The sequence below is a fragment of the Artemia sp. Qi Xiang Cuo genome, chromosome 19, assembly GCF_049724085.1.
Source record: "Artemia sp. Qi Xiang Cuo chromosome 19, ASM4972408v1, whole genome shotgun sequence".
Classification (NCBI taxonomy): domain Eukaryota; kingdom Metazoa; phylum Arthropoda; class Branchiopoda; order Anostraca; family Artemiidae; genus Artemia; species Artemia sp. Qi Xiang Cuo.
In genome coordinates, this window is record NC_142812.1 from 50,372,987 (window position 1) to 50,397,715 (window position 24,729).

The 24,729-nt window shown below is 34.6% G+C and overlaps 2 protein-coding genes across 4 annotated transcripts in view; both read left to right on the forward strand.

Moving 5' to 3' along the window:
- Positions 1-8,421, forward strand: part of LOC148940961 (putative glutathione-specific gamma-glutamylcyclotransferase 2) — a 47,438-nt gene extending 39,017 nt beyond the window's left edge. The window contains exon 3 of one of the 2 annotated variants that reach the window (XM_089104858.1): positions 8,050-8,421. In XM_089104858.1, the coding sequence (XP_088960984.1) occupies positions 8,050-8,421 (372 nt within the window). The remainder of the gene's footprint in view (positions 1-8,049) is intronic. The other variant, XM_089104857.1, reaches the window with a different exon arrangement.
- LOC148940962 (aarF domain-containing kinase 1-like) overlaps positions 8,271-24,729 on the forward strand; it is a 75,416-nt gene continuing 58,957 nt past the window's right edge. Inside the window, exons 1-4 of one of the 2 annotated variants that reach the window (XM_089104854.1) lie at positions 8,271-8,553; positions 9,131-9,220; positions 11,432-11,635; positions 16,741-16,899. In XM_089104854.1, the coding sequence (XP_088960980.1) occupies positions 8,422-8,553; positions 9,131-9,220; positions 11,432-11,635; positions 16,741-16,899 (585 nt within the window). In that variant the 5' untranslated portion in view covers positions 8,271-8,421. The remainder of the gene's footprint in view (positions 8,554-9,130; positions 9,221-11,431; positions 11,636-16,740; positions 16,900-24,729) is intronic. The other variant, XM_089104855.1, reaches the window with a different exon arrangement.

Here is a 24,729-nt window from a genome sequence, read left to right on the forward strand (position 1 = left end):
TTAATGTAAATTAAAAACAAAAGTGGTCCAAGCACAGAGCCCTGTGGGACACCCTTCAGTATAGGCAAAGTAGTGGAAGAATTACCATTAACTGAAACATACTGAGATCTTCCCGACAGATAAGACCTTAACTATTCTAGTGGGACTCCATGTACTCCAAATGAAGATAGTTTAGACAAAAGAGCAGAGTGGTCAACCATATCAGAGGCCTTTGAAAAGTCAAGAAATAGACCCAAAACACACAAGCCCCTGTCCAAGTTAACACACACAAACTCTGTTGTATCTGAAAGTTCATATGAGGTAGAGAAAGTTGGGCGAAAGCCATACTTATGGTTAGTAATGAGATAATTTCCTACAGTCGTATCTGCACTAAAAAAAATGAAGAGAGTGTACGAGACACTACTCTTTCAACAACCTTAGAGATGACAGGAAGAAGGGAAATGGGTCTATAATTTGAAATTAGAGATGAATTACCTTTTTTATGTAAAGGTAAAACATCAGCAACTTTAAATAAATGAGGGAAAACACCAGAAGAAAGAGAGGTTAGTTATGTGTGAGATGGGGTTAGAAACAAACTGACCAATTTTTTTACGAACATTATTACTCAAACCAAAATCATCAACTAAAGAGCTACTTGGAAGTTGGGAAATAATACTATAAATCTCAATGTCACTGCATGGGGAAAGAAAAAATGACGTTTCTGCTATGGGAAAACTACTTATTCTACTGTTGGGTTGAATGGAAACTGAAGGAAGAGCGTTGAAATACGAACTGAAGGCGTTTGCTGGAGATCTTTTGTCTACAATAGATCCATCAGCATTCCTGTAATGACATAGGGGGGGGAGTTTCCTGCGAGAAATAGCTTCATTAACTACATTCCAAACCTTTCGCAAGTTCCCCTTACACTCATCAATTCGACGCGAAAAATAGAGCGCTTTTAGCTGCACGTACTGAAATCGTAAGTACATTTTTATAATGTTTATACTTCAAACGATCATTCCGTGTTTTACTTTTACATGCAACCTTAATCAGAGACGCCTTCATATGTTTAGCATTAATTAGACCTTTATACATCCATGGGCGTTTGGGCTTAGAAGTTCTTTGTTTCTTCCTCGGAGGAATATGTTTATCCAACAGAGCTCCCATACAACGCACAAATAAACTTATTGCAGATTCAACATCATTAGCTTCAAGAACACTAGACCAATCATTACTCTGAAGACTAAAAATTAAATTAGAAATTTCTTTATCTGTAAAAGTTCTAAAAGAAGACTCACCTTCCTCATTCACAGCAATCTCAGTTTTAGGCACAAAAAGGGATAGATAAATAGGGAAGTGATCAGACAGATCAGTGAAAACAAGACCAGAAGTAAACTTCAATTTTGGAGAATGAGAAATGAAAATATTATCTATCAAAGTGGCAGAATTTCTTGTAGGATCAACACGAGAAGGAAAAAAAATTGAAGGAAGCAGCCCATAAGAAGAAAGCATATTAAAGAGATGAACACATTCATCAGTTGATCCAACATTTAACGTATTATAATTAAGATCTCCCGAAACACAAATATGTTTTTTAGAGAAAGTCCCCAAACCAGGAAGATGTTCAAGCAAATCACAGAACAGATGTGTTGGAAAAGGAGGGGCTTATAAAACAAACAAACAGTATCACATGCAAACTGGCTTTTCAGATCAATGACAAGAGAATAAACAGTCCTACTATTAGACACTACTGAAGTAAACAAGGATTCAAGGTCATACCGTCTACTAAATTTAATATCAGATTTTATAAATAAAGAAATGTCCCTGAGCACTTTGTTACCAAAGGCAGGCTTGCCTGCCTTTTCCACTGGACTGGTAGGCAGGCTAAACCAGTTCTTCAGACAAATTCAATTTAACGAGAAGGTTAATGATGCCAGATATTACACTTAAACAATATAGATTCCAATGTGCTTCTTAATTTTTGAATTTTTTGCCACTTTTGATGGGTAATATTAAACTTCATGAATTGTATATATTTTGAATAAGCATCAAAATTCGATTCTTTTGGTTTATCTATTATTATTTCGGTTGCTAACAGGGCTGAAAAACATTATATTTAAACTTCTTTTTACTGTAAAAGATTGTTTTCGAGTCTTGCTATGGCAGAGAGATGAAGGAATTGATATCATTACTTTTTTTGACTGTCGTAAAATTTGCGTTTGCTTTTTTTGCGGAGCGGGGTGATTTTTAGAACATTGTTGTTTTTTCAAGGAATGTGTATAATAGAAAGTAAACGCATGAGAAGTGCAAAGATATTATTAATTCTCATTTTGGATTTGGATTGGTAAATATTGGCCACTTTACTGCCTATTTTCACCTAATTAAATCTCTGCGTTATATGATATACTGGTATCACCACCTCTGTTCACCCTAGAACATCAAAATAAAGGTCAAACTCTTTAGAATTATCTGAACTTCAATAAAGGTCCATATAAGTATTCACTTAGAACTAAGTATATGATCCGAAAAACTCTTTCAAAGGTCAGAGTAATCATTTAAGAAAAATAGATTTTTCAAAAATTGTTTATAAAAGAAGGCAAATAAATATGTGTTTATTTTTTTCATCTAGCCGGTATAGATGGGTCTCTGAATTTCCAGTTTAAATCAGTAGAATGGCATCAATTTTTTTTCAAACATTTACCAATGAAATGTTATAAAAAAAATAGGAAATTTACCACTTGGGTTCACCACGGAAACGGAATGCAACTACAATATTACTTTAGAATTTCTCACCTTCTCATTACCAACCAGTCACAAAACATAGTTATGTTTATGTATAGGAACTGCATATATTTGTCCGTAAAATTCTATATACTGTTACATATATAGCTGAATATTTTTGTACTTATTTTGGTACATGCCATCCTATCATATTTCCGCGACTAGTTGTCTATAAATCAAAGTTTTTTTTCGAGATAGTTTTCTTACTTAATGCTAAATTTGGACCGAATATAAAATTGTTATTTTTGTGCTTAACAGACACATCGAAATTTAAACCTTTGAATTGAATATGTAGAAATAAAAAAAAAAAAAAAATAATTGAAAATCTACCACAGCTTGAAACCCGGAGAATTCAAATCACCAATCATACCTATCAAATACATAAATAACAAACACATAATATTTTTAAGTATTTTGGCTCATATACTTAGTTTGAAGCACACATCTACATGCATCTTTATTAGAGTTCATGTTTTTCTGACGATTTTGGTCTTTATTCAAATATTTTAGGATGAATAGAAGAGAAAATACTAACAAAGAGCTTTAAAGTGACAAGACTCTAGACTCACAGGACTAGCCATTGTAAACATTCACCGAAATATTCAGGTAGACACCGACCGTGTAATAAACAGATATGGCGGGAGTAGAAAGAAAAAAATAGACTTTTTTTTATAAAATTGTGAATTCTGTAATTTAAGGACAATATATCGAACTTTAAAACGTGGAAAGATACACTATATTTTTATGAAAAGTGAAATTATGATTAGTAAATTTTTGAGATTTCGTCAAAGTTGGCACTGTTTACTAAAACACTATTTTTAAAAAGAAATAGTGATTAGTTAGTTTTTTATTGCCTATGCTTAAAACCTTTGTTTCAAATGTTCTCTATTTATTTCTATTTTCTACCTCTTTGTTCTATGTTTCGTTTTACACCCTTAATTGAACTAGTATTTAATGTTAATCTTTTACACATATACGATTGTATCTTAATCCTCATTTCCTACTCTTCATTATCATCATAATTATTAAGCGATGCCATATAGTTAGGTGACATACAAAATAGGTTAACCTTTACAAATAGTCACAAAGAATGTATGACTCCAAAAGATGGTTCAAGACCATTTTTTTTGACACTACAAAGCTTAAATAACTCGCTATAGTGGTCAGAAGCACAAAGGCTAACAATTATGCAGAAAATATTAAATATGAATTTTTTTTTGTAGATGGTGAACAGCTTTTTATTTTTTTTTATGGCTGGGTGATTTTTGTAACTTACCATTTTTTGTTTCAATATTTTTACACCGTTTTAACTTCAACAGATTTATAAGAACTTTAATCTTCACCAGATTTTAAATTCGATTTACGACTATTTCACTACCTACCTACGACGTATAATTGTTGAGGTTCCCTTTAAATTTCTGATGTTTCTTTGTTTATAAAAACCTTATATACGCTCAGGGCATAACTTACAACCTTAGCCCTGCCGGCTGTGTTACAACCTTAGCCCCTGACGGCTGTGGGGGGGTTGTCATACTCCAAGACATGGCTTCTAGACCCTTCAACTACGTCCAACAAAATGGCTATATCAAAATGGTGATCGGAAGTGTTTGGGGAAATGATGGTTGTGTGGGGGGGGGGGTATTCGCCCTCCGATCGATTTTGACTATTAATAAGGTCGCTAGCTCTCTCAATTCCCAATTGAATGAGCCCTTTTTGAAGTTTCTACGACAACGCTTTCTACAAAAAACCTTATATGTCCCTAGGGCATAACTTACATCCTTTGTCCTGGGGGTTGTAGGGGGTTTACTATCCTCAAAGACATAATTTTTGGACCTTTAAACTACGATGAACAAAATGACTATCTCAAAATTTTGATTGAATGTGTTCGGGGAAGTGGTGGGCGTGAGAGGGGGGTTAGTTGCCCTCCAAACACTACTATTAAAAAGGGCACTAGCCCTTTCAATTTCCAATTAAATAAGCCCTTTTTGAAGCTTCTAAGACAACGCTGTCTATACAAACCTTATATGCCCTCCAATCACTTTCGACTATTAAAAAGGGCACTAGCCCTTTCAATTTCTAATCGAATGAGCCCTTTTCGAGGTTTCTACGACAACTCCTTAGATACGAAGTACCCTGGTCTAAAACCAACCAAAAAATAAATAAATAATACATTGTGCCAACATCGTTCTTTACTTAGGCAGCGCTATTGCGCTGTTTATGATTTCTTTCTTTCTTTTCTCATATTTATTGGGTGCTTCCATAAAGGTTCTGAAATACTGTTCATTTTATTTACCGTCATTTTTTTACTGACTTTTTTGCTTACCGTAAGTGATGATTTTGATGAAAAATAACGTAAAATCCACGATTTGAATTTCTGGACTCTTTTAAGTTTAAATTTGTGGAATAATTGTTCGTTTTCTTATATAATTTTTCTGTAAGAAAATGTTTGTTCTTCTTCTTTAGTAAATCGTTCTCAGGTGCATTGTTCTTTTTTAAAACGTGTTTAGTCTCAAAGTGGTTTAGTCCTTAGAAAGAACTTCTTTCAGTTTATTTGATTCAAAAGTATATGAAGTAAATATAAGTGAAACTATAGATGAATATCAAATGTGACAGGTTAGGAAAATAATTAAAAAATTTACCCTAGACTAGTTGAGTAGCTTGAGTTATACTCCTCATTTTCGACAGATGTTATGGAATTTTTAAAATAAATTTATTACTTTAGGCCAAGAAGAATAAGAAACTTTAATTTTCATCAAAGTAAAGTTTATCTGTGAAATTTATCTTTATGCCCGTGCCACATCATAGTCACATCTATCGATAAAGAAAGCCAAATATCATGAATGACAATGCAGTTTTCTTTATTTTAGCGTCACACTTGTATTTAAAAAGCGACAAATTAAAATTGCAAGAAATTCGTTTAAAGAGTTTGCGCCAACAGTAATTTGTGTCAAACCATTCTCTACTAATACTGTCTTCTTAAGTTTTGTCAGATTCCTCTCCCAGATAGGAAAACCGCTATTCTAAGTTTCCATCTTTTCTAGTTTTAAAAATCATGCCTTAAACCTTGACTCTGATTGGTCAGTCAAGAAATTTATGTTTGAAAGTTGAACAATGTTCAACTCAAGAAATTACGAACGACGAACGTAGTCTGCGCTGTAGTCGCGCGTAATTTTGATTTTTATCGACGAGTGTGACTGAAATGTGGCAGGGGCATTAGTCAGATGATTTTTCAATAACAGTACTGTGATCAGAGATAATTCTAAAGAAAGGGGGAACCAAAAGTAATTAGTTGGCATGACTGCTAAATTAGAACCTCACCAATTTAGTATATAGGATCGAGAAGTGTCAGCAGGACGACACGGAATATTTATTTCTGGGGGGGGGGGCTCGGAAGGAGTAAATGCAAAGAAAACGAGCAAAAAGGGGAAAGACGGAATGATCGTGAAGAAAGTTTGTCTCTATCTCAGTGAAACAATAATCCAATGAACCCCCACCTCTTCTTCAACTGATTTTTGCTACTTAATGTGCGAGGTTTAATGTGTCAGACTTTGAATTTAAATTTTACACCATTAGAAAGAAATCGGTTAGTTTTTTTTTCAAACGAAAGTGAAGTGTGACATTCAAACTTAAAACGAGCTGAAGTAAACCTATATATTAGAGAGCTAACTGTAAAAACTACGATTTCCGCAATAAAAGGAGAGCTGTTACCCCCCCCCCCCTCCCTGGTATCCATATTACACGCGTGGCCCAAAACAACTGAAAATGAAGTGAGGCTAGAGATGGGGGGGGGGGTTTCCAAATTTTAATAATCCGAACAACCTTTCACAGAAAGTTTGAAAATGGCGCAATTTCGGAAGTTTCACATTGAACCAACTAGCTGTCCCGGAACTTCTGCTGGGTATTAATTGTCTCTATTCGGACTAAAGTTGCTCTTTTGATGCATAAAGTGGTTGTAATCGGTTAGTCACTATGACTCAATCTCTTTTGCTGCCTAAAAGGTTTCTAGAATTTTAAATTCTGGTTTGAGTGGATCCCTGTCCTGTTACTGTACAGTTACTGATTCGATCCGATTACCACATGTAAAAAAAGGACGCATTCATGACCACTTGGGAACTTTTCGAATTGGTCGAAATCGGGTTGTTTTTGTGGCATAATTTCTTTTGTTACTTAAAAGAATTCTGCAGCTTCAAGCTGTCGTTTCAATGCACCCCTGTCCTGATATTTTACAACCCTGTTTTCGATGCAATCCCCACAGGTAAAAAAATAGAAGCATTCATGACCATTTTGGGAACTACTCAAAGTGGTAGAAATTGGGTAGTCGCTGTGGTTTTATTTTTTACTGCCTAAATTATTTCTAGAGCTTCAAATTCTTGTTTGAATGGACCCCTGTTCTGATACTATACAACCATTGATTGGATGTGATTGCCACAGGTAAAAAAAAAGAAACATCCATGACCATCTTGGGAAAATATGGAAAACAAAAGTTTCATGTTTTATATTTGGAAGCTTAAAAATTCTGTTCTGAGTTTGTGAGAAATGACGAATTTGGTTTCGTCGTAATTTTATTGGCCTTTCTCAACAATTAATCTCTAAAATATTAAACAATTAGCCTGACAGCCTATCTGACAACAGGCATTAAAAAGAAATCAATTACTATAGTGTATACTGTTTTGCGAGAACCAGAGAAAAAATGGTTTTCCTCCTCCCTCCCTTCAGAAAAACAAGAAAACTTCTGCCTGAAAATTTCAAATCGATCCCCGAACTGTGAAATAAAACGAAGCATGCTTGCCAAACTGCCAAAAAATTTCCTCCTATTCACTTGGCAATTTTTATAATGAGATATAGTTGCTTGCGTTAGGCAAGCAATCCAATTTCTCTTGTGAGCATTGAAAAAATCCAACTGACTGATTTGATTGGAGCTCTCTGGTAAAACTGTTCTGTTTCTATAGAATCACTTCATAGTTTTAAGGTCAGCCATTGGCTGGTTCGCATCTTACCGATACTTTAAACTCTTGATTTTTTTTTATGGAGAAAAAACACCGTGGAACAGTCGTGACATTGTTTTTGTTAATTATTTTTTAGTATGGAGGATTAATCGGGCTCAAGTCATTTCAGTTAATGACTGCAGGAATCAAGTACAAGGGATGTTTTAAGTAGTTTGATTATATATATTATATTTAACAACTAAATAAGAGACGTAGTATTGAGTAGCGTGGACGTAAGATCATGGACAAAAAACAACGAAAAAAACTCCATAATCATTTGTTTAAAATACGAAATATTTTTTAGGAAAAAGTTTGGGGTATTGCATACGAGATTGCTGAAGAAGACGGAGAAACAGTTAGAAATCATCTAGACTACAGGGAAAAAGGTGGCTATCAAAGATATCTTGTAGACTTTTACCCAGAAGACGGGAATCTACCATTCCCACTTGAAATTTACTTAGGAACTACTGACAATCCATTCTTTATTGGACCATCTACTGTAGAAGAAGTAGCAGAAGTTATTGTGAAAGCTAAAGGACCTTCTGGTGAAAATACAGAATACCTCTTTGGTTTAGCCAGGGCTCTTCGTGAGCTAGGACCAGACGCTAGGGATCATTACGTTTTTGAATTAGAAGAGGTCGTTATCAGATTAAGTAGTAGAAACACATTGATTTAAATGGCATTGAAGAAAGCTGGAAAGATCATCGTTGGTAGTGCTGTTGGTGGTGGGATTTTATATGCTGTTCATACTAATGACTATGATTTAAATTCACTTGGCGTTGTGCGGTTTGGCAGAGCAGCAGTTTGCGTAAGTATTTATACATGTATATATCCCTCTTTCGTTTTTTCTCCGTCCCTTACTTTTACTCTGAGTTCTACTTAAGGGATCTTAAGCTGGTTTCGTACTATGCTGGTTTCGTACCATCCCACTTCCTATCGCTCTGTTTCCTTTTATTTTCATTATTGTTTAAATTTATTTATTTTGTTAAATTTGACAGTACTTGGTAATTGTATTCACATTAGCGTGATTAGCTATCGGTCGTCATAGAGACCCCTCTCTCCCCCCCTCTTTCGCTTTCTTTCTCTCTCTTTTCTTGGAATCTTAGTTTCGGGCTCCCTATGGTATATATATATATATATATATATATATATATATATATATATATATATATATATATATATATATATATATATATATATATATATATATATATATATATATATATATATATATATATATATATATATATATATATATATATATATATATATATATATATATATATACTATATATATATGTATATATATATATATATATATATATATATATATATATATATATATATATATATATTTATATATTTATTGTATGTTTAATTTACAGGTATCTAAAGTTGCCTGGGATTATAATCGTACTCTTTACTCAGGAAATTTGGATTCTAATTCGAAGGAATATTTGATGGAAAAATCGAAGGTAACTAACAAGTACTATTTCAGCTTTTCAACAGTGTTTAAATAAAATTTTTAGTAAAAATTAAGTTTAAATTGAAAGAATATTAATTTATGTAAGGAATGAGATTCCGCCCCTTCTTCAACACTTATCGTAAATGCTAAACTGTAGCCCGATTTGAGCTAAGTCAAACAAACAAAACAAAATATAATTTTAGGATTTAATGATCAAATGATGATTAAATAATAAGATTAAATGATAGGAAATATTAAATGATGTGATTGAACAGAAGAATTATTATATCTGAAGCAAAATAAAGAAATGCAACTTTGAGCTACAAAAAAATCTTGCAAGTGTTGCAAATACTTCCTTTGCATCCAGGTTGAATTCATCTCACTTCAGCAACCAATCTTTAAAAAACTCGCTCTTTACAAAAAGGAAAAATGCAATTTAGTTGATAGTTAAATTGAAAAAACTAAATTTGAATTGAAAAAAATATTTAAATTGTTGTATGTTCATGTATGTCTATACTTTGGATCGATTTTTTGTCCCTTTTTTGTATCTATTTTAAATATGTGTTGAAAGTATAGTAAATATTTAGTAATATAGCAAGTATATAGTAAAATAACCCTCAAAAGTGTTTGATTGGTTATACTAATCTCTGAATAAGTTACCATACCCTCTCCCTCTGAGGAAATTTCTTACTTAATCTTTGCCATAGTTAAGACCTTTGTGATTTTGTCAAGTTTGATCTCTGATTATGGATAGTCACTGACCTTGCCTGAACTTGCTCTCTGCAAAGGTTTTTTTAACCTTCAGAAGCTCGTGTGACCTTGTTTTAGCTTGTTTTCCACAAAGGTGCATGCAACACTGAAAAGGCCATATTTCTGGAATCTGGTGTGTTTCAGAATTTTCCAAATATCTTATTTTCAGGGGGTGGGCTTTGATTACGCATCTTTCCAAAATGATACACTTTTTAAGGCAGATACTATTATTGGAACAAAGCCTTTGCTATTTTAACGTTCATCAGTTAATTTTCTTGGAGGGGGGGGATTTGGATTTTAGATATTTTTTATATCCTTGATATTTGTTTAAGTTGGTTCGTGGCAGATACTTTTATTAGAAAATAATGGATATTTTTAGAGTTATATGTAAAATATTAGAACCATAATAAAACAGTTTTGTTTGGGGGGAGGAGGGGAGTAGTGGATTTTGGATTTTTTTTTTCAAGACTATTGATTATTTTCCGAATTTTGTTTTAGGCAGACCCTGCTATTCGAACATAGTCTGCGGTTATTGTAACTGCATATACAGTATTTGAACTATAATAACTCAATGATTTTTGTTTGAGAGGTTGGGAGGCACATATATTTTGCATTGTTTTAAGGTAATTTATTTCTTATTTTTGGGTTTCTATTAAAAAAGGTACTACTAGTAAAACATACCCTGCGTATATACGGTTATACATTGCTTTCAGATCATACAAAAAAACTAACACACAAAAAACCTTTTTTCACATTATATAAATATGTATTTTATAAGCTTTTTGTATTCTTTTTCTACCTATTATTTTAATACTTGTGTTTTTTACAAAGAGGTTCAAGAACTCTTTGCAAAATGTTTTCGGGAAGTTACTACAAACTTACTACAAGTTTTTCAAAAAAATTTCACATAATTCGCATGTGTCTGTGTTTCGTATTTGCTAAAATCACTACCTAATGTACGCTTTTTCTCTTACGCTGTTAATATTTTCTTTTATTGCGACTATTCTTAATTTTGTGTATATTCGTCCTATTATACGGGTCTATAAGCGTTCTGTGGAAATGTGGAATATTCCAGTATTTATTATGATTCTGTTCCAAAATTGTTCATGTAAATCGCCTGTTTTTGTCTCCCCACCCAACAAATAACTTCCTCTGTATATGTTTTTCTTACGTCACTATGCGTGTTATTTTATTGCGCCCATCAACTCTTTATTTTCTTTTGCCAATCAACTCTCATATTTATATTCCTCCCATATAACCATTATTAAGCGTTGAATGATTGTTGAAACTCTCTACATTTTACGATATTTTAAAAGGTTTTATTATTTTTTTTTCTAATTTCTTCCATCCGCAAAATAAATTCCAATATACTCACTTTCCTTGTGTGGTTTCAAGTTTCTTTTTGTGCCACGATTTTTAGTGTTCTTTTTTGTGTCGTTTCCTCCTCTTATTTATCTTTTGGCATAAATAGGTTCATAGACGTTCTGCAGAAAGACTGTTGGAATTATGCAAAGTGAATGGTGGCGCTTTCATCAAAGTAGGTCAACATATAGGAGCTTTGGAGTATTTGTTGCCAATAGAGTATGTGGAGACTATGAGAGTTCTCCACAGCAAGGCTCCACAAAGCCGTCTAGACGATATAATGAAAGTTTTGAGGACAGATTTAAATAAAGAGGTAAGGAAAATCATAATAAAATAATGGAACGTAAGTATTAACTGCAATAGTTGTAAGACAATTTCTAATTCTGGCCTGATTGTTGGACATGATCAGAAGAAGCTGTTGAAGCTCATATGCAGCTATGAATGATCAGTCACTAATTCTTCAGTTAAGCGATATTTTGACTGGTCGTTTGATGACTAAAAAACTAAAGTAATCGGGTTAACGACGCTTCTTGACTACTAAGGTCCCTGCGTCGGCTGTTGCAGCAGCAATTGCCGTTGCAGGCCGTTGCAGCGGCAGTGCGTTACAGCAGCAATGTTAGATCTCTGGGTCCCGTATTAACAAGCTGAGATCAAACCCACTGCACCACTGCAACACTTGTTTGATGAGTCTCAGGCCTTTTGATATTAAATTATCTGCCAAAACATCAGCCAGAAAATAAAAGCACTGACTATCCCGAAAATAATAACCAAAAATACGAAAGACAACACAGAAGAAATACAGAACTAAAATAAGTCAGGCCGGCTCATCTTTGAAGAGGCTGAAGTTGAAGCAAATTTTGTTTTTAGGATCGAATTGATTTGTCCAGAGGAATAGTATCATCAACTCTGTTTTTTTTTCAATTTACTCTCAGAACTTTTGCCTCCCATATTTAAAGGTAACTGCTAACATTCTAACTCAAATTTGTGAAAGAAAAGAAGGAAAAACAATGTTTAAAAGGAAAAAATAAACAATGAAGCAAAGAGCTCCAAAATACAGAAGCAACTGCAAGAATCTATTTTGGATTCTTGCAGTTGCTTCTGTATTTTGGAGCTCTTTGCTTCATTGTTTATTTTTTCCTTTTAAACATTGTTTTTCCTTCTTTTCTTTCACAAATTTGAGTTAGAATGTTAGCAGTTACCTTTAAATATGGGAGGCAAAAGTTCTGAAGGGCTACATCAAGTTGTCCATAAAATATGAAAAATCTGCTGGAGCCTAAATGTCAAGTTGCTATTATTATTATTATTACTATGAGTGGGCTCATGAAACTGAGCCGAGGCTCAGGTTAGCCTCGAATGAGATTGATGAGTGCGAAGGTTAGCATTGCCTTCACTACCTGAAAAATCCTTTTTATTGTGGAGGGACTAATGTTTAATTTCCCTCTTCTTACCATATATTTCACCAACTGTCGGACATAACCTTCCCTAACTATGTCTTCCATCTTATGAAACTGGCATCTAGTCATGGCCGGACCTGCTTCTATTAAGCCTCATCTTGATTGACATCATTTACCTTGCCTGCAGCAGGCCTCACTTCGACTGGATAGTCAATCATGGCCTTCGAAATTTTCGAAGGCTATCCAATCATTGTTGGCTGTCGAAAAACGATCCATCTACAAAAAAATGCTGGTGGTAGGGTGAATGATACCACTTAAAACAAGTCTCTAGATGCCATTCTTGCTCTCATGGTCATCTCTAATTTACGGCAAATTAAAGAATCAGCTAATCCTGTTTGGGGGAAATGATTCTGAAAGTCCTGTTTGGGGGAGATAACTTCGAAAATCCTGTTTGGGGGAGATGACTCCAGAAATCCTGTTTGGGGGAGATGATTCTGAAAATCCTGTTTGGTGGAGATAATTCCGAAATCCTGTTTGGTGGAGATGACTTCGAAAATCCTGTTTGGGGGAGACGACTCCGAAAATCCTGTTTAGGGGAGATGATTCTGAAAATCCTGTTTGGGGAAGATGACTCCGAAAACCCTGTTTGGAGGAGGTGACTCCGGAAATCCTGTTTGGGGAGATGATTCCGAAAATCCTGTTTGGGGGAGATGACTCCGAAATCCTGTTTGGGGAAGATGACTCTGGAAATCCTGTTTAAGGGAGATGACTCCGAAAATCCTGTTCGGGGGAGATAACTCCGAAAATTGCCTCTGCCTAGAATGGTTTTAGTAACTATTCATGTTTCAAATCTATGAAGTCGTAAAATTGTAAAGATGCATATATTCGTAATACTTCCAAGACGGGGTTGATTTTTTTTATACTTTATTTCTGTTTTATTTTCTCTATTTGGATACTCTGTTCTTTATTTTTTTGTACACTATTTATATACAATGGAACATATGGGGAAAGGAGACTATGAGAGTATCCATATTAAGACTCCGCAAAGCCGTCTTGTAAGACCTTCTTCTCGATGTGTAGTAGTCCTATTTATTTCTTCAACTTTTTCTCTGTTCGAATTTTTAAGGAGGTGGTTTTGCATAAAATAATCACGAGAATCAAATTTTGAGCGTATCTGAAAGCTCCGTGTTCTTGTTTTTATCCTGGATGAAAACAATTTGTCTTGGATACACAAATTTATTTGAAAATCGTTAATCAAATCTTTTCCCAAATCGTAATTGACGCTTTTAATAAAAAATCTAAAGAACTAAAAAGAGGGAAAGAATCATTTGAAATAAAGAATGAAATACAACAATTTGACAAAAGAAAGAACAGTTAAGAAATAAAAGTCCCCACTTGTTCATAGTCTCCTTAATGGTCTCTTCTCAACTAAACACTTAGAATTTTTTTTTATTTCACTAAGAAGAGAAAACTTGCGTTCATTTTATTATCACAGTAGCTTTCAGTCTAAATATTTTCCAGCCCCCCTCCCCCACCTTTTATGCCTGTATATGGCCCTAGCATGTGGAAAAAGTTCAGCAATTTTGTTGGTTTCAGGCATTTTGTAATTGTTTCTCAATAACAGTTTGCCCATAATGCCAAATAATGCTTATTTGAAAAATAAATAATCAAGCTAGTTTATATGGCCAGGCATCAAGGAAGATCTGGAACACAATCAAATGTGTGAATTTACAGTTTATTTGTTACTTCGGTTTATTATTAGGTTAAACACGAACACACCACTTAATATGCGTTTTTGCGCTAATTCCAAATATGCCAATCGCTATGTTTACAGATGAAGCAGCATATTCTAAACATTAGCTTTCGGACAACAACCTTATATATTTCCCTTGATTCTGTGTTGGATTTTTGCTAACATCTTTCGGACACACCCTTGGTCTTATAGCGAGCTACTGCAGCTAAGATGTGTTTTTGCCGCTCCATCTACCTTCTATTTGATTCAGATTCCTAAAAAGGTTATTAGATGGCAATACTGTAACGTTTCCAGAAAACAAATACAGCTGCACATGCAGGCCCTCTGCTGCCAAATCACCTGTCAACACCATGAAGAATAACAAATTAGTGCTGGCACCTTACAGAACAAACTGATCTAACAATTCGTTCATGCCTTTTTTACTCGTACAGTCGCCCCTAGGACTAGGTATATACAAGACAGTGCCATTAGTCTGTGATTTTCTATCAAGGACAGGGAAAGATGCTTTGAAATAAATGACCATGATGGTTATGATAATGAGAGTTTTCATGGCAGACTCTAATCAATAGGTAAGGGTAGTATCATAGTGTAGAATCAAATATGCTTATTCAGTGTTAAAATAATATGAACCTAGATTCATAATAGTTCAAAACCAGTTGATTATTTTTTATATGCTCCATAAATTCTTGTTTTGAGATCGCAGTAAATTCACCACCATAAATAACTTTAGCTATTTTGACACAGTATACTTGGCAAATTGCCATCTAACTTTTAATAAATTACTAATAAATACAATTACTAAAATTTGATAAATTTTAATAAATTAACAAATCAGCTGTGGTTCTAGAATTTTATTCTTCTTGGTTATAATTTTATGTCCAGAGAAAACGTAATCATGATTGTTTTCAAAAGATTTCATACAGCCAAATATTGCAATATTTCGTCAAAATTGAGGAAACTAAGGTGCAACACTAAAAGTTTATCTCAAAAATGTCGGTTTGATATTTCGTGCAAAATTGTCTTGATTAAATTGTAAATCATCGATTTGTTAGGTTGTAAAACTACAATTTTGAATTATTGTTAAATTATAAAATCATCGATTCGAATTAGGTTAGGGTGTTGAAAATTTGCCTGACTATTGATTATAGGCTCCTATTTTTAGTCGTTTGTCTTTGTCATCTTAAGTCCTACTCATATGTATGCTTAGCTAGGTGTTAATGTTTACATATAATTGTTATCTATCAATCCTAATTTGCTTCCACTTTTATGAGAAGCCTGGATCGGTCCTACGTGATTTTATGAGAAGCCCTGATTGGTCCTAAGTGATTTTATGAGAAGCCCTGGTCCTAAGTGATTGTAAAAGAAATTGATGTCTAGCTTAGCCCTCCCGTCAAAATTTTGCATAGGATGTTCATTGTTTTAGTTTTTTTTCATTTTTATGTTTTTTTTAGTTCATTTGTTAATAAATTGAAAGTTCAACTAGTACTAACTTATACTTGAGGTGGGAACTCAAGTTGTCCGTGAGCTCTTCGTGGCGTAAGGACGGAGCAGGCTGTAGAATTCCACCTGGCGCAGTCATGAGTTAGTGTGATCAAAACTTCTAGCCAGCTTAGGTCTTCCTTTCTTCTGTGTTGACAAAAACCTTTCAATTCACTTGAGGTCTGTCTTCCATTTCCTCGCGGTTCACGGGAGTTCAACCGGCCGCTCTTATCAAGTATATGTAACCCTATCACTCCTTGTCAAATACTCTACGCCATGCCCCTTTGAAAGCTCGTCACTAAACGGACCGAAATGAGATTCGACCGTTTTTTCACTTTAGATTTTTTCGTGTTTTTTCGTTTTGCGAAGTATATGGATCATCTGTCTTCTTGTCACAGAGACTAAAACCTTTGAAATCTTTAAGTTGTTGAAAATCTAAGTTGCTGATTCAGATGTTGCTGTTGCTAGAGGAATAGTGAAGCTTTTTCAAAGTGTCGATCAAGATCGGAATAATTGGTCCCATCTGCTCAAATAATTTTTTTTTTTTTTTTAATGCAGAAGTGTTACAGTGTTGCTTTTTTTTTACATATACTGTTATTTGTACCTTGCATTATCATTTTTTTCCTGGGTGTCCTCTCTTATGCTGTTTTGTTTCAACGTTTTTTTTTAATGAATAGGTAAATATATTTACCCGGCAGCTTCCCATTCAACGGCGGCACCCCTTATGGGTCAAAACTGCCAAAATGAAACAGAGTACTTTTCTTACTCTTTGATTTTGCTCTCTTGTTTTAGCCCGAAGAAATTTTTGAGGCCATTGACCCTGAACCTTTGGGTGCAGCCTCATTGGCCCAAGTTCATAAAGCTAAATTGAAAGATGGCACCACTGTTGCCGTGAAAGTGCAACATCCTCTTGTCAAAGCCCATTCTTTGGTGGATATGAAAACTATGGAGGTAACAGTTCTATCTAATATATGATGCATACATTCATTTTGTTAAATCTACTTATACTAAAATAGTCTATTATTTAATAAATCAGTTAATTATCTAAATAAATAAATCTATTGGCTGTATGCATAAAGCCATAATATCTGCATAAATCCATAATAGTATGCATATGCATAAGTTCATAAAGCCAAATTGAACGATGACACCACTGTTGTCGTGAAAGTGCAACATCCTCTTGTCAAAGCCCATTCTATGGTGGATATGAAAATTATGGAGGTAACAGTTCTATCTAATATATGATGCTTACATTCATTTTGTTATATCTATCTATACTAAAATAGTCTATTATTTAATAAATCAGTTAATTATCTAAATAAATAAATCTATTGGCTGGATGTAATCTATTGGCAATTGTTTGCTGACCTGAGAAATAATTTTTTTTACCCCAATCAGAGACAGAAGGGAACTGAATATTCGCCAAAATATAGCTATTTTTTCAATTAGCTATGTGAAATCCGGGCAAAGCAAAATTCGACTCTTGTTAGTACCTAAGTTGACTGTTCTCTAATAAGCCCTGTTTATATATACTCATCATAATTTCGTATGGTAATATGAAATCCAGCTGCCAATTTCAACTTGAATTCTGTCAGAAACTTAAATAAATCAGATGCAGCTGTTTTTTATATGTTAAAATGAAATTCTGCTGCCTAAATAATATTTGCTTTACGTCAGAGCCTAGATTGACTTTTGATTACACTCATCTGAATTTCATGTAAAGCCATGCCATCCGGATTCCGACGCGAAGTTTGTTACTTGTCCAAAGTTAAGTCTATTGCTCCCTTAGAGCCCTGTTTTCTTAATTTCAGCCGGGAATGACAGCATGAAATCCATCTGCTACAGCGGTATTTGAGCCTAAACTGACTGTTTCTTAATGAGTCGGGTTTGTTTGCGTCCATCAGAGTTTCGTATGACAACAGGAAATCCGGCTTCCGAAGCTAAGTTTTCTTCGCGTCGAAACTAGATTGACTGCTCCCTAAAGAGCCCTGTTTTGTTGATCTTATGGGGGAATCACCTGGCAACATGAATTCCAGCTGCCGAAGCAGCATTTGATTTCTTTCCGAGCATAAACTGACTTCTCCCTAATGTGCCCTGTTTTGATATTTTCATCTGTATTTTATCTGACAACATGGGATTGGCTGGTGAAGTTAAATTCAGCTCCTCTAAGAAACTAAATTGACTGCTCCCCAATGAGCTCCATTTTATGATTTCATCCGAGTTTTATATGACAATATGAAGCCCCATTCCCGAAACACAATCCGATTCTCATCGAAACCTAAATTAACTGCTCCCTAGTAATCTCTGTTTTATTTACTTCATCCAAAAATCATCTGGCAATAGAAAATATGTCTGCCGAAGTGAAATTCAATTCATGCCAGAGCCTAGAACTGCTCTCAAGTGAACCCTGTTTTGATTATATAGGGCTAAAATTCTTTATTTATCCATTATTACCAATAGTATTAAGCCTGGTTTTCTTGTTACGTTTTGCTTTCATTGTTAATTGCTTTCAATCAATCAATTTATTAATACTTAAAACAAAACAATTACAAACGTAAAGTTTATACACGCCCAAGAAGCTCAGCTTGTAAGGGGCCAACAAAACAAAATAAGACACTATCATAAAGCACATAAAAAAAACATACTTATACAAAAAAAAAGGGGAAAAAATTACTATATTGGAAAGACCCGGTGAGAAACTGGCTTTGCAGAAAGAGATAGAGGGACATCAGGAGGGATGGAGTTCCATAGTAAAATAGATTGATAAACAGGAGACATCTGACCTGCTGTCGATGATCGCTTAGGTAAAATGAATCTGTGATCTACCTACCTGACAGAAAGAAAAACTGCTGCAGAGATGGTGGAAGTGTACCTAGAAAAGCAGAATGTGCTAAATAAAGGTAACTTTTACCCACAATACGATCCAGCGGAGCTATTCCGGTATCATTAAAAGGATGAGAGGAAGGGTAAAAACGAAGTAGAGGAAAATTAGCCTTATTGCCCTATTTTGGGCTATTTGAAGTGAGCAGAGAAGAGATTTATTAGTACTACCCCAGACAGAACAGCAATAAGAAAGATAAGGAAAAATAAAAAGCTTAATAAAGGGAAAGCATAACATCTGGGGGAAGAAATGAGTTAACCCTGTATAACATTGAAGATTGGCGGAGGACGAGGGAACGGGTATGAGTTATATGGGGTTTAAAAGAAAGAAAACAGTCAAGATAGACACCAAGAAATTTCACTATAGTAGCTTGCGGTATAATATCATTCCCATAAGTCAGGATGGTTGGCTCCCTTACGTCTCTCATACGATAAGGGGTCCTGAAGTGTACAATGGCGCTTTTTTAGCTGTTGAGAGTCATACCATTTGACCAGCACCAATCTTTTACTTTATCAAGAAGACCTTGAGCTAGGGAAGTGGCAGATGGCAGGTCCTCTGCAGCAATGAAAAAAGTTACTGTCATCAGCAAAAAGAATAGGGTGCACAAGGGGATGAAGACCATCAACAAGATCATTAATATAAATTAAAAACAAAAGTGGTCCAAGCACAGAGCCCTGTGAACACCTTTCAAAATAGGCAAGGAAGAGGAAAAAGTACCATTAACCGAAACATACTGAGATCTCCCTGAGAGGTAAGACCTAAACCATTCAAGTGGGACTCCATGCACTCCAAATGAAGATAATTTAGACAAAAGAACAGAGTGAAGGACCATATCAAATGCCTTTTAAAAGTTAAGAAATCGACACAAAACGTAACAGCCCTTGTCAAGGTGAGCATAGACAAACTCTGTTGCATCTGAAAGCGCAAGCAAATTAGAAAAACTGGAACAAAAGCCATACTGTTAGTTGCCTATGACACAGTATCCAGAAATCATATTAGAACTGAATATAAATGAAGAGAGTCTACAATACACTACTTTTTCAACAACCTTAGAGATTACAGGAAGGAGAAAAATAGTTCTATAGTTTGAAATTAGAGATGAATCACCTTTTTTAAACAAAGGTACAACATTAGCAACCTTAAATAAATGAGGAAAAACACCAGAAGAAAGAGAGAGGTTAGTTATGTGTGAGATGGGGTTAGAAACAAACTGACCAATTTTTTTAAGAAGGTTACAGCTCAAATCAAAACCATCAACTATACGGCTACTTGAAAGCTGAGAAATAATGTTAGAAATTTCGGTATCACTGCATGGGAAAAGGAAAAATGACTTTTCTGCTAAGGGAAAACTACTTAATCTGCTGTAGGGTGGATTAGAAACTGAAGGAAGTGAGGTGAAATACGAATTGAAGGCGCTTGCTGAAGAATTTTTGTCCACGAAAGATCCATTAGCTTTCCTGTAGCGACAAGGGGGGGGGACTGTTTGAGTTTCTTGCGGGAAAGAGATTCATTAACTAAAGTCCAAACCTTTCGCAAATTCCCCTTACACTCACCAATTTGACGTTAAAAATATAGCTTTTTCGCTGCACGTACAGACGAAGTAAGCACATTTTTATAAAGTTTGTACTTCAAAAGATCATCCTGTGTCTTACTTTTACATGCAGCCTTGAACAGAGACGCCTTCATATGTGAAGCACTGATCAGACCTCTAGACATCCATGGGCGTTTGGGTGTTGTATACCTTGGCCTATTTCTAAGAGGAAAATGCTTATCCAACAGAGCTCCCATATGACATAAAATAAATTAGTTGCACAATCAACATCATTAGCTTCAAGAACACTAGACCAATCATCACTCTGTAGACTATGTATTAAATTAGAAATTTCTTTATCTGTGGAAGTTCTAAAAGAAGACTCACCCCGCTCATCCACAGCAATCTCAGTTTAAGGCACAAAAAGTGAAACAAATAGGGAAGTGATCAGAAAGATCAGTGAAAACAAGACCAGAAGTAAACTTCAAATTAGAAGAATGAGAAATGAAAATAGTGTCTATTAAAGTGGCAGAATTTCTAGTAGGGTCAACACGAGAAGGAAACAAAATTGAAGGAAGTAGATCAGAAGAAGAAAGCACATCAAAGAGATGGTCACATTCATCACTTGATCCATAATTTAACATATTACAATTAAAATCTCCCAAAACACAAATACGTTTTTTAGAAAAAGACCCCACACAAGAAAGTTGATCAAGCAAATCGCAGAACAAATGTGTTGGAAAACGAGGGGGCTTATAAAACAAACAAACAGTATCACATGCAACAAGAGAATAAACTGTCCTACTATTTGACACTACTGATGTAAACAAGGATTCAAGGTCAGACCTTCTAAACTCAATATCAGACTTTATAAATAGGGAAATCCCCCCTGAGCACTTTGTTACCATTCTGGGGATATGGATAGCAACATAACCATGCATATCATAGGCTGTAAAATTTTCACCATCAGATAACCATGTTTCTATTAAACCTATTACATCAAAAGGGCAAGAATTATCAGACCAAAAACACGATTTCAGACTGTCCCACTGATCTTTTATCCCACGCACATTCAATCAAAATACATTGAAGCCACTATTTAAAGACAGTGAGGGTATAATTTTATCACAATAATCAATAGTAGTGTGATAATTACAGCTAGAATTAACCATAGATTCAAGGAGAGGGTCAAGCGTGTGAGTCTCTTGTTAACAGCCCTACTTGGTTGATTAAATATAACTGAATTAAGAATAGAAGAATTCAAAAGAAAAGAGAAATCACCCATAATTATCACACATAATAAATGCACACATAGAAATATAAGTGGGATGGCACAAATTATCCAAAGTATTGGACCAAAGTATAATGTGACACCAGTTGCTATTGCATGAGCTGCAGGTGTGCTGGTCTGAACAAACAAATAATAAAAATTAGGCTACATGAAGGTGAGAGGATCACAAACAAGCATAAAGAGATATCCGTAGGATGGCTCATTTTATTCAAAGTTTTGGCCCAATTTATAATGTGGGACCATTATAAATTATGTAAGCTCTAAGTATGCTGACATGAAAAAAACATAATAATAGTCAGCCTATCTGAAGGTGATAGGATCACAGACAAATATAAATAAATATCAATGGAATGACACATATTATTCCAAATATTAGCCCAAAGTATAATATGAGTAGTAAAAAATTATGAGAGCTGCATATATACTGACATGACAAAAATATGATAGAATTCAGGGTACACAAGGGTTATAGGATCACAAACAAAGGTAAAGAAATATCAATGAGATGGCATGTATTATTCAAAATATCGGCCCAAATTATAATATGGGACGAGTCAAAACTATGTGAGTTGCATGTGTGCTGACATGAGAAAAATATAATAGAATTCAGGCTACAGGAAGGCGATAGGATCAATAGTGGTATGGCACATATTCATCAAAATATTGGCCCCAAGTATAATGTGGAACCAGTCAAGATTATATGAGCTGCAATTATGCAGAAATGACAAAAATATTAAAGAAATCAGCCTGCATAAAGGTGATAGGATCACAAACAAACATAAAAAAATAAATAAATAACAGTGGGATAGCATATATGATTTATAATATTTGGCCAAAATGCAATATGGGACCAGTGAAAATTATGTGAGCGGCAAGTGTGCTGACATGACAAAAACATTATAGAAACCAAGCTACATGATGGTGAAATGATCATAAACAAACATAAAGAAAAATCAGTGGAAAGGCACATATTATTATAAGTATTGGCACAAACTATAATGTGTGACCAGTTGACACTATGGGGGTTACAAGTATATTGACATGACAATAATATAATATAAATCAGGCAACATGAAGGTGACAGAATCACAAACAAACATAAAGGAATATTAGTGGGAAGGGACATATCATCTAAAATGTTGGCCCAAAGTGTAATATGGTACCAGTCAAAATTATGTGACGACAGTAAAGAATAATAGAGGAATATTTTAAGAACAGGAAGTAAATTCCTACAGAAACAATTCAATATATTATAACAAAATAAATCTAAATCCATCACTTTAATTTTCAGCATTTGCAGCGCATAAATCATTTCATTCTGATCATTAAACTTAAACACTATTCCAGATTGGGTTTTATACAGGATATTACCTTTACTCGACCAAACATTACATAAGCCAAGCTTTGACTTGGCATATGAAAGAAGTTGTAGAGCGTAGTTTTGTAAGCGACTCTGAAAATAGAATCCCATATCCTTTCAAATCCTTCTTTTGTCTGAGAAGCAGTTGACGAACTCGTAAGTTGCAAAATTACAACTATGGATCTGGGTTTTGCAGATGGTTTGCCAATTCTTTTGGCTGATACAACATCAGACTGAATAATTGGTATACCAAGAAATTTCCCAGCACATAGTGGCAAGAATCGACTTTCAGTGTTTTCAATGGAGGCATCCTCTTTCACCCCAAAGATAATAATTTGGTTGCTCAAAGACTGCTGTTCAAAACGGTCATTTAATCTTGCCAGGTTGGACTGGATAGGCTGGAAAGAGTTTTTAAGGTCTATCATGGATGACTCTAAAGTAGCCAATGAAGATTCAACAGAAAATATGCGTCTGTTATAGCTTTCAAGAGTTTTATTCACTAGATTACTAAGATCTAGGTTGAGGCCAGCATACACCTCCTGCTTGATTGCATCTAGCTTATCTGAAGAGATAGTGACATTCTGTTGCATGAATGTCTGTTCCTCTTTCATTTTAACCACTGCCTCATCTACCTGGGAAGAGATCTTAGCCAATATAAGGTCATCAAGTAACCCTTTCACTGGAGATTTAAGGCTGTCAGGTTGTAGTGAATCTGCTAGCATTTTATGTTTGATTTTTATGCTATTTATGTGGTTAGTGAGCATGAGTAGTTGCTCTGAAGGCTAATCTAGATTGAAAAGTTGCCATCTTGTAGAAAAACATCAGCAAAGAGAATCGTGTGACTGTTGTTTCTTGTTTCTTTTCTTTCGTTTTTTGTAACCTAAAGTTTTTACTAATTTTTATCCAATTCCATCCATGGGCACGAGGCCAATTAGCAAACATAAACAATAGCAAATTCATAGTGTTTCAAAATTTCAAAACAACTAACTTTAATTGTCAAAATTGTCTGGAGAATTGTAGTGGGTGAACTAGATTCCAGTGAAAGGCCAATTTAGGGTTTAGGCGTTCATGAATGCCAATGTTTTTTTTTTGTTTTGTTTTTTACCGATTCTCCAAGTGTAAAACTAAGAACAACTTCTTGTGTTTGGGGGGGGGGGGAGGGGCAGGTCCTAAAATATTATCTTGGTATTTAGGCCTATCTGACTCTTCAGGACTGCTCTACGTGAAAATTATGATAAGTATCCGTGACATTCAGCCTATCACTAATCATGTCATACAACGGGTAACGGTTGATCCTGAGTGCTTTTATGATTGCAGAATCTGCTGCAACCCGGTTAAGAGTTAACTCTAGCCCATAGTAACCGAATATTTAAAAATATGTTTTAAAAAACTGTCAAGTGAGGAAGAAGCTGATTCAGGAATGATAAATACGATTTTGGTTAATTTTAACGACAAAAGTTTATTGCAAATAAGATTTTCTGGAATTTTGAAAAATAGCCTGAAATCTCACAAAAATGGTTTCGAATCTAAATGAAAACTGCACCGTTGGAATCTGTATAACCTAAGACCCCATTTAGGAGAATTACAGTCCCCCATACTGAGCAACAATGAGAATCGCTTTCATATGTTGCAGTGACTTATCTTCTTTTTATATTCTTGTTTTTTTTTCATTGCCGCCAGTGGCGCACTGAAACATCAAAGAGAAATGTTTAAGGACT